General features: G+C 38.8%; 1 protein-coding gene across 11 annotated transcripts in view; it reads left to right on the forward strand.

The window, feature by feature from the left end:
- Window positions 1-7,840, forward strand: part of celf4 (CUGBP, Elav-like family member 4) — an 84,475-nt gene extending 76,635 nt beyond the window's left edge. For 5 of the 11 annotated variants that reach the window (XM_046076311.1, XM_046076302.1, XM_046076308.1 and 2 more), the window contains 5 exons: window positions 418-480; window positions 1,133-1,213; window positions 2,711-2,854; window positions 3,871-4,064; window positions 6,883-7,840. In XM_046076311.1, the coding sequence (XP_045932267.1) occupies window positions 418-480; window positions 1,133-1,213; window positions 2,711-2,854; window positions 3,871-3,998 (416 nt within the window). In that variant the 3' untranslated portion in view covers window positions 3,999-4,064; window positions 6,883-7,840. The remainder of the gene's footprint in view (window positions 1-417; window positions 481-1,132; window positions 1,214-2,710; window positions 2,855-3,870; window positions 4,065-6,882) is intronic. The other 6 variants (XM_046076307.1, XM_046076310.1, XM_046076313.1 and 3 more) reach the window with 3 other exon arrangements.
- Window positions 7,841-11,047: the final 3,207 nt, after the last annotated feature.

Genomic DNA, 11,047 nt, shown 5'->3' on the forward strand with positions numbered 1-11,047 from the left:
TGTTTTAACTGTGGTCCTTTTAGTTTTACTAAAAAAAAAAAGTTTTACTTTTCTGGAGAAACGAGCTACTTTTGAAATGCTTTTGGAGGAACCTAATGTAAAAAAGCCCAGCAAAAGAGAAAGAGATTCAGAATTCAGTTCCTCACATACTGAAAGCGAAGCGAGTTGACCCTTCACTGTTCGGCTCTCTAACCTTTCTGCTTTTCTTCTCTCCTTCCATCCCTCCTCCCTCTTACCCTTGTTATATATTACTCTCCCCTTCCTCCGTGCCCTCTCCTCCTCTTGTCCATCTACATTCTCCCTCCGTCTCTCTGTGCCTCATCTCTCCCCTACACACACACACACACACACCTCCATCCATCCATGCTTCCCTCCACCACCTCCTCCTTCTTCTTCTCTGTGTCTCTCATGGAGCAGCTCAAAGTCCCACTGCAGCTGATCCTCTCCAGCAGGCTTACACAGGAGTCCAGCAGTATGCAGGTCTGTCTGTCACTCTCACAGCAGCACTGATCTGTGTGTGTGTGTCTGTGTGTGTGTGTGTGTGTGTGTGTGTGTGTGTGTGGGTGGGTGTGTGGGCTTGTTTTACTATATTCATGGGGTCCAAAAACTGGGATTCCACTATACCTTTGGCGTCCGACTGCTTAGTGGGGACCAAAATGCTGATCCCCACACATTTAAAGGGCTTTTTGAGGGTCAAGATTTGGTTTTAATTAGGTTGAGGTTAGGAGAAGGGTTAAGGTCAGACATGTGGTTGTGATGGTTAAGGTTAGAGCAAGGGGCTAGGGAATGCACTATGTCGGCGACAGGTCCCCACGTAGATAGTGACACAAGGCTGTGTGTATATATTTGTATGAGGAAAGGAGAAAGATAACATCCCTTTGTTTGATTTTGAATTTTGATCATGTAACATTAAGTGTTTCAGTCTCACTACATCAATATATTCTCTCTGTTGTGTTCAGCGTGTGTGTGTGTGTGCAACACGTAGACTCTATTGTCTGTTTTCTGATCGATTGCCTGCTGTGCCCCTGCATATATCACATTGTTTGTATGTATCCAAGTGTGTGTGTGTGTGTGTGTGTGTACTCTTGTCATGACTGTTATCTGATCCGCACTGCGTGTGTGTGCGTCTCAGCAGCCTACCCCGCTGCATACGGCCAGATCAGCCAAGCCTTCCCCCACCCTCCACCCATCATTCCGCAGCAGCAACGAGAAGGTAACACACACACACACAAAGACCATTCACTCCTAAATATTCATACATGCTACAAACATTTACTCTTATTTACTTCACGCCTTTAATCCACTTGGCAATATAGTCCTTGAATAAACACCCACGTTCAAAAATGTTCACAGTCCTCACTTTGTTTTCAGGCATGGTTTCACCTCTTACCAAAAGCACAAATATTCAGAAAAAACCCACACTAACAACAGAGTACAGCACACAGAATCAGCCTGGATTGATCAGACTGACAAGCTTGAACTCCCCTTTTTCATCCTTTTAAAACAGTCGGAGGAGACAAGTTGAAGATTAATTAATAAAGCAAAATAAAAAAAAAAAAAAGAATATTTATTGTGTCAGGTTATGATGTAGTGGCTGCCTTTGCTGGCTGTAGGGTAACTCACTTTACTACCATTACTGGGTGTTTAAAACTGAGCTGTAAACCTACTTATGAACTCAATGACCTCCAGGCTTGGGACACTCATGCTTGGGACCGTACTGCCCTCTTGTGGAAAATAAGCCAAACAATGCAAATCTTTTAACAGCTGTGGCACCCCAGAGGTTACCATTTAAGCATTTAGTAGTAGCTTTCAGGATAGGGGATACCTGAAAGCTGTGAATGCTGAGACTGTGAGGTTTTCCATTATCGCTGAAACTGTCAAACCACCCGAGCGCCCAAAACTCAACTACTGACTGTGTGCTGAGATAAACTTGGTTTGAACTTAGTATTTTTCATCAACATTAAATATAAAAAAAACATCCATAGTTATTACTTACTAAGAGTTTAACTCTCAAAAGCTGATGTTGGGTGTGTTTCACAGGAGAGGAAATGATGTTGCAGACTGGAGCTTTAATGTTGCATATTTGGTAAAACAGGCCTCTGCTTCATCGGGAAATAGAACAAATTTACTCTTACATAGTAAAGAAAAGGCAGAAAATCTAACAATTGAGAAGCTGAGGAACTTTGGTCATTTTTGCTCCAAAAATTACTTTTAATCAAAAAGTGGCTGATTAATAATCTAACTTGATTCAGCTTTAGTGTGGTTTGATTAAATATTGAAATGCCGCAAAATCCTGATCACTCGTGACATCACGTTTTTCCGACAACCAAAAATCAATGAGAACTCAAATACAAAAGTGTCATGAAACTGTTGTAACTTTGGCGGAAACTTGTGTGTTTATGTAGGAACAAAAATTGTAGTAAGAAGCTAACTGGCTGTTTTCTCGGCCTTTAAGTACACCTTGACGAAGAATATGCGAATGCTATTTTATCCACTTTAATTTTTCTTCTCTCTATGCCTTTATTATTTTTTTGTATTCCTATTGTTTTGCATTTCCTTCCCGTCATCACGGAGTCTATTCCTGCCGCTGTCAACCTTTTATGCCTCTCTCTCTGTCCTTGTCTCTCTTTGTCTGACCTTTGCCCCTTTTCTCTTTTTTCTCCCCCATCTCTCTCTCTCTCTCTCTCTCTCTCTCCGTTTCCGTGTGCAGGACCAGAGGGTTGCAACCTGTTCATCTACCACCTCCCTCAGGAGTTTGGGGATGGAGAGCTGATGCAGATGTTCCTGCCTTTCGGTAATGTCATCTCCTCCAAAGTGTTTGTGGATCGGGCGACAAACCAAAGTAAATGCTTTGGTGGGTAAAAACAACCAAACCAAAAGATTATTGGTTATTTATTCTGATTATTCTTTTTTACTAATCACCTTCTTTACCGCAGTCAACACCCCTTTTTCCTAACCTCTCAACACCCCTCCCTTAAATAAATGAAAACAAAAGTGGAGCATTTATCTACAGTAAATCACTGACTTTAACTCTTTTGAAGCTCTTCTATTTTTTGATGAATATTTCTTTGATATATAACATCAATAGTCAAACTGATCATGACAGAAATTAGTTCTGTTTTACTGTCAAATTTGCACAGTTACATTGCCACTGTGCTCTTTATGACATATAATACAAATGCTGACTCTCAGTCTATAACTTACTGTAAGCAAAAGCAAGGCATGCTAAGAATATAACAGTAGCTCTAGCATGCAAAGACAGAGAACTGCTGTCGCACTTTATGCCACTGACAGCACAATTTAGCCGAACGTATAATTATGTGGCAAATTATAAATGGATTGTGGAGAATATTTAATGGAGAGTCTGTCAGGTGCAACCTATTCGCAAAGTAGCTTTTGCTCATTAATACAACACAAAATTAATGTTGTATTATTCATGTTGCAATTTGGAGAGGCAGGTTTTAATTTGTGATTTAATGCTTTTTCCCTTTCAAGTGGAAGTTAAAAACCGAAACTCAAAAATATCACAACCATATTAATGTTTTGGTTTTACATCCCATCACCAAGTTCATATTGTGATTTTTGTTGCATTCTGCGCTCTCTGTTGTGATCTATTGTTGTTGTCATACTGTGTGTGAGCAACATTAATGCTTGTAAAGTGCTTGGATCTTAATTGTTTTTAGTTTTAGTATGTACAGATGAAAGCATTGGATTCTTATTGTAAAGTTTTAAAATTACACATACTTGTGAAAGACTGCTTCATTTTACTGAACTCATCTTCACCATCCATTCTTTTGTAACCCCAATCTGTCCTTGCCTCTTCATCTAACCACATCCCTCTTTCTCTCCCCATTTTGGCCTTTCCCCCAGGGTTTGTGAGCTTCGACAACCCAGGTAGTGCCCAAGCTGCCATCCAATCAATGAACGGCTTCCAGATCGGCATGAAAAGACTCAAGGTGCAGCTGAAGAGGCCAAAGGACGCCAACCGCCCCTATTAGCCCCTGCCCCAGCCAGCCGCCTCCACCCTGGTGGCCGGGGCAGCCGTCGCACACAGGGAAAGACAGGTCAGACATCGATCTCGATTCATGTTGAAACATTTGTTGTCACTTTAGTTTGATGGGTAATTAACTGAACCAATGCATTCACAACCACTGCATATTACATTGACAAATGTTCAAATTGCAAGCCCATTAATGGCATTGCCTCATGTCGTTTCACTAACCTTTTAGAAATGTCATAAAACATTTGCAGATGCCTAATAACAAGCTGATCATCTGCAAACTGCGCGTAAAGAATAGTGATGAAGTTTTACCCCTTTGTTGATAGTTCAAGTATGCATTTGTAAATGTTAATTCCACCCGTGTCATTATGGCTCACTTTCAGTAATCTCTTGAGTGTGATGAGTAAGAATATATTAAGAATATAAGGTGTCACATATATTATTTATTATTATCACTATGTTATGAAATGCTATTCCCTCTACCATGCAATGTATTTACATCTGGTTGAAACAAAAATAGCTAGAAGAGCATTTACTTACATGTACCCTCCCCTGTTTGTAGAACAGCTTTACAGTAAGTGACCCTCTATGCAACCCAGAAGGTAAAAGATAATTGGTAAATGGTTCAGTGTGTTGCACACCGAAGGAATTGCTTTCAAGGGAGAGGCATTTATTACCCCTCAGTTGGGTAATTGTGCTGGTCCTCTTTGTCTCCTCCCTTCATCTGTGTGATGGAGAGTTTGGGCTATGTCGTTCATTCACCACTGATGACTTCATTCAAGGGCAACTTATCACCCACTCACAAACTAACTGAACCATACCAGACGCTGTCCCGAGGCAAATCACTGCAGGAAGAATAGCGCAATCTCATATGAATGTGTCACAAAATATGCGGCACCATTACTTTTGATATATAAAAACATTTTCAGAGAAATCATCTCTTCTCAATTCCCTTTTTCCCCTTTTCTTTTTGCCTGAGACTGACAGTTATCACGTTGTTTGAAATTTCAACTGATAAACAAGCATACTGCCATTTTTGAACTTGCCAGTTTTACTATTATTAGATCCAAACATAATAATAATAATGGACTATTATGGTACAGAGTTATTAGACTGACGAGTCCATTCAGACAGCAAGCTGGAGTATTAACTTCTAATGACACATGAGGGTTGAGGTGTGTCTTGATTAAAATCCCTTCATCGTTTCAAAAGCAGGATTAAACAGTTTGATTTGAATAAAAAACAAAACTTAATTGCTTATCACATAGGCGATTACAACAGCGTCACTGCCAGGGAGCTAAATTAATTCACTGCAGGTTGAGCACTGATTTGTTTTCAAAATTGTCTCAGCAAAATTATCTTTCTTTATCCATACCAGAACTTGGAGTCTTAGTGCTATCAAAGATGCTTTAGAGGCAGGTGTCCTGTAAATATGTTCCTTGGCTCCATCTGCATGTTAATACATCAAGTCGAAACAGTAAAGCATACTATCAACATTATTTATTTATCATTTATTAATATTTATAAATATATATATATATTTAATTTTTCCTTAGTTTTCTAATGTACTGCAGAGATGTTGTCTCTTATGCAATAAATGTTTGTGTTTCTGTATAAATAAGTCCACTTATCTCTTTTCCTAATAAAGATCCTAGTATTAGTAATAACATTAATAACTTTATTTATATAGCACCTTTAGTACTTTAAAAAGTGCTTTACGAACAAGGTATACGGTTAAAACGGTAATAGGCAGCAGAGTTGCACAGTGCAGTTACATACTGTAACAAAAGGGGAACCAAAAACTAGTAAAAGCACATCTAGTAAAGTAAATAAAGTAAATAAATGAATGACCAAAAAACTAGACATACATTCAGAACCAATAATTGTTGGATACTTAACAGCTTCTTTAAACACACTACTACCAATATCAACTGTAATTCTAGCGAAAACTACACCCAATACAAACTAACAAGACCACAAGTCTACAGCCATGCTAGCAGTGCTTTGAGCTAAATGCAAACATGCTTACAATGACAATGCTAACATGCTTATTTTCAGCAGGTAGAATGTTTACCATGTTCACCATCTTAGTTTAGCCTGTTTGGTATTTAGCACCAAACACAAAGTACAGCTGAGGCTGATGTCTTTAGTTTTGCAGGTATTAAATCATAAAGCAAAGTACTGGACAATTAAACATGATGATTGCGCTAGCTAGTTCCCCTTACAATTCATTAAGAGGGGAACATAAATGTCTCTACCAAATGTTTTGGCAATTCTTTCAATAGTTAACAAAAGTCAACCTCATGGCGCCGCTAGGAGAACAGCCTTGGGATCACTAAAGTCATTGAGATACATCCTATCAAAACATAAATGTCTTTACAAAATGTTGTCCCAATCCATCCTGTAGGTGTGAAGACATTTCAATGAATAAGAGAAAAATTTGACCTGCTAGTGCTGCAGGATGAATAGCCCGGTGATCACCAGGGTCATTCTGATTCATCCACTGGGCACCGTGAATGTCTACACCCAATGTAATGGCAATCCATCCGCAAGTTGTTGAAATATTTCACTAAAATCTAAAAATGTCAACCTCATGGTGGCGCTAAGGAAAAGTCATGGGATTCCTAAAGATTTATCCTCTTGGGACCATGAATGTTTGTGCAAAATGTGATCCAATAGTTGTTGAGGTATTTCAGTCTGGACCAAAGTGGTGGACAGACCAACTGACAGATCGACCATCCCTGGAGCCACATCGCTAGTATGGCTAAAAACGTTTAATATCATATGCATAACAATGTGCACGAAACAACACACTTCTTTTTGTTCCATTTTCCTACTTCCCGCTCGACTCAATTGATTTCTATTTCTTGTGTGCTTTCCAGGTTTTGTTGAGCTGAATCATATGTTGACTACTTGCTACCCGCCACTGAGTGCAAACTCAACATCTGGACCACTGAGGCTGCTTCAGAAACAGAGGAGAGAGAGAGAGCGATGACCGAGTCAAGGACATCTCCTTTTGGATGTACTAAAACTTTGGAACTCAGAGAGAATTTGTACCAGCCTGGTTAGCCCCAGGACCTTTTTTCTTCTGCACACATATACACACCTCTTTCCCCCCACAAAACCCTGCTTGAATGACAGCTACCTTTTCTGGACCACTAAAACTTTTACTTGAACAATGAGAGAAGAAAAAGTAAAAGAAACTATATCAAACCTACTTACAATGACCAACCCCACTGAATTCTTAAAGGGAATATGGGCGTCAAAAGTCCAACAAGAACAAAACTTTTTAAAGAGTGAATAGAGGATTGCCGTAGGAGATCTTTCTGTCAGATGGTTTGAGTTTGTGGCAATTGACTTTTGAAGACCAATTTATAAGACTTGAAACAAGAAGGGACAAGAAATTCTCAGAGAGAGAACTTAAATAGGGAATGTGATATTTTCAGGACACAAATTGGCTTCGATTTGGGACGGCCATCTTTAGCTCGGAGTGCCTGTCTGTTTCCAGGGGATACCGCTGCCAAGGAGAGCCATTGCAACGGTCTCCAGGGAGTCTTACCTGTCATTCCTTAGTTGTTTTAGGGACCAAAAGACCAAACGTTTTTATTGCTGAAGACTTGTAGCTCTAATATACTCGGACCACTGCATCTCTTTCAGTCAGTGTTAACTGGTTGAGGAGTTGTACTTAAAAGACATGTACATTTCGAATATATACAACACATGTATATATACATATATATTGCTGATATGCTTTTTGAATACAGGCAAAACTATTTCAGATGGCCAAATGGGGTCTCTCACTACGCTAGTTTACAATTACTCAAAATGTTTATTTTTTTCTCTTCTCATTTTGTCTTGGGGTGGGGGGGTGGGGGGGATGGCGAGTGCATGGGAGGGGCTGCTCCGTATCACAGCCTTATCTTTTTTAACTTGACATCCTAACCTCATAGATAGAATAACATCAGAAACATTTGAAATATATGAACTTGTTTATATTTGCAGTACATATATATGTATAACAAGCATTCAAGCAAATGTATTCATATATACAGTATATATGGATAAATAGATATTAATCACAAGCAAATATATGTATTTATATGCACATATTTTATATATGTGTGTCTGTATATAGAACGGCTACTGACTATGTTGAGCTGTAATTTTTTGTAGATTTTAGCTAGAGTTTGAAACATTGCTCTGCTTGGGAAGAATCGCAAATCTGGCAGCTCCCAAAACTGCAGGCATTCCTAACTCTGATTACCTATATGCTGACACACAATATATTGCTAAAAGATACATGAGTGAGGAGACACACATGGTGTAAATATTATATGAAAATGCAAAAAGCCACATCTCAGTAGCAGGCTTTAAGAGAATCAGGCTAAATGATTTCAGAGGAAAAGGACAATTATCTTCGACTCTATTCCAAACATATCTTTGACCTTAAACACACACACACACACACACACACACACACACACACACACACAAACTTCTCTTTGAAACTTGAACCAAAATGAATACGTCTCACAACCCTTGCTCTCTTTTGCATTCAGTCAAGTGCATGTAGCGTATGGGCTGTCACCATGTCAAGGTGTGCCTTGTCACCTGCAGAATCTGCCATCAAGCACTGTGCTCTCAGAAAACAAAAACAACAACAAAAAAGACTAAACACACTACTGCAAGCAGCCAACGCGCTATTATGATGTCAACTACAGCCAGATCCATATCATTTCTCAGCCATGTAGAGAGCTTCAGCGCATGTCCAATATAACAAACTGTCCGACCACTGTTGGTCAATCAGTGTCTTTGAAAAAAAATGCATTTAGAACTAATGTAGACTCATGCGATTCACTTCAGATAAAAGCGGGCATTAGGTAACCTGTTAGCACAGGTGCTAACTATCAAAGCTGTGTGCAGGGCACCTGTGACTACGTTCCACTGGTGGGAGTCAAAACTAGGGTAACGTTCAGAGGTGAGACTGACATGACGTGGTTTGATAAGACAAGTGATTGAGCTTATTGGACCTGGAATTAGGTTTAAATGGTTATGAAGGTGATGTAATATTGATGGATATGTTATAATGAGAAAGCTGAGCAGAATTAGGGAGGTTTTATGTACTTTCCCATCCAGCAGTAAATGTGCGGGTCTCTGCTGGTAATACTTGACATGAAGCATGTCCTTTAGAAGATGTTATATTGCCTTATGTTATATGTCCCCATACAATTAAATATAAACATGAAAGCATAATGAAACTGTAAAGTGAAGCAATAAGTATGAAAAAGCCATTTACTCATTACAACTACTGTATCACTGAGGCTGGTTTCATATTGCTTTAGCATACAGTTTCTCATAATAGTCTACAGAAACAGTATGAACACCTACCATATACCAGCAAAAGTTCAACAGAGTTGAATTTATTGGACCCTGTATTCAACACATATTCAGCTGGTGGAGATTACTCAATGAATATTTATATATATGAATATTTATAAGGCTATATGACACTTGGAAGACAATGCTTCCTGTTACTAGTTTTTCCCATAAACTGCTCATTATGCCATTTCCCTAGCGTCTATGTCTAACCTTTTTAGCAGATTGAATAATTTAACATTTACCTTCCAAATCCAGTGAGGCTGAAAGATGCTTCCACACAACCCAGAACGCCACACCGTTTGTGTGTGTCACATAAGAATGGCCTGAACATGGCGTAAAGCCCTGAGCATGGCGTACAGTGTAAACCAGATGACCATCATGATCTGATAGTATCCATGGTTGGTTCGTACAAAATGTCTTGTACATCCACCTGAGCTGTCTTTGAGCTAACAATAACATCTGAAGCTAAATGTCACATGTCTGGTATCCCTGATCCCCTCACTGTGTGCTCTCTTTGACTGCCCTCTCCCGCCCCTCGCTGCTCTGAGAAAATTGAAAAGGGTGTCAACACGGTCTGTGCTTTCCTAATGGTTTGTTCGAGCAATCACTCATGTCTTTCACCTCGCCAATGTTTTCATGTCCAGTGAAATAAGGGAGGGGAAGCAGAACGACCACGGGAACTAGAATGCCAAGCACCTCTTCTTCATTTGCTCCAACTTTAAGCTGCAAGTTTACATGAGAAAAAGTAAAACAAAGTGTAGTGGTTCATAAACAAGAAACAGAGCAGAAGTTTGAATATAAATATATATATATAAATATATACATAAACTGATGAATATACTGTAAATTGTTTCTTTTTTTGCTCTGTTATCCTCTGTACATAGGTTTGCATATTTTATAGGACTTTTACTTCTATCTACAAGGACTGGATAAAGTACTTTAAATACTTAAAAAAAAAAATATATGAATGAAAACATGAAAATGCTCAATAAAACCAGGTACAAAAAAAATAGTTGCTAGGATACGGTACAAACTGTAGGACCTGACCAAGGCATTTATCCAGAATACAGTCAGGGAGAGCATTGACCTCAGTTAGAGCTTAGACACACATTGACCTATTTTATAAAAAAAAATACTTTGATGGGTTCTATTCATTTATCTATTTGTTTAGATATTTATTTATAAGTCATGTCTGAGATAATATGCATGCTTTCATGGCATTATTTTTCTATGAGTTGGTACGTGACCAAATAGTTTTTATATGACACGCATGGGCCACTGTTGTGGTCCACAGATGATCATTGTTCCTGTCTGCAGGACCATGCCTTCAGCTCTTCTTAGATGACGGAGAAAAAAACACTCCTATTGACCAAGTGATGTCAAAGACAGATTTTACATCATTTATTTATGTTTATTTATTTATTTGTGTTTCTGTATTTATTTATTTGTGCTGTTCGTTTCAAGATCTGAGCTCTATTATTGCCACTGATCTGTTTGCTTGTATAAGTGCCACTCTGCATCACTACATCACATAAAACCACTTTAGGTGTTGGAAAACTGAATTGAACAACTTCAAAGATTGATTTGACATTTTCCTGTTCCTGATAAAACTATTCCAAACAATGCAGTACAATACTAAAGCCTTATGTATATTTGTAATTATAAATT

This window comes from Micropterus dolomieu, linkage group LG18 (assembly GCF_021292245.1).
Source record: "Micropterus dolomieu isolate WLL.071019.BEF.003 ecotype Adirondacks linkage group LG18, ASM2129224v1, whole genome shotgun sequence".
Lineage (NCBI taxonomy): Eukaryota > Metazoa > Chordata > Actinopteri > Centrarchiformes > Centrarchidae > Micropterus > Micropterus dolomieu.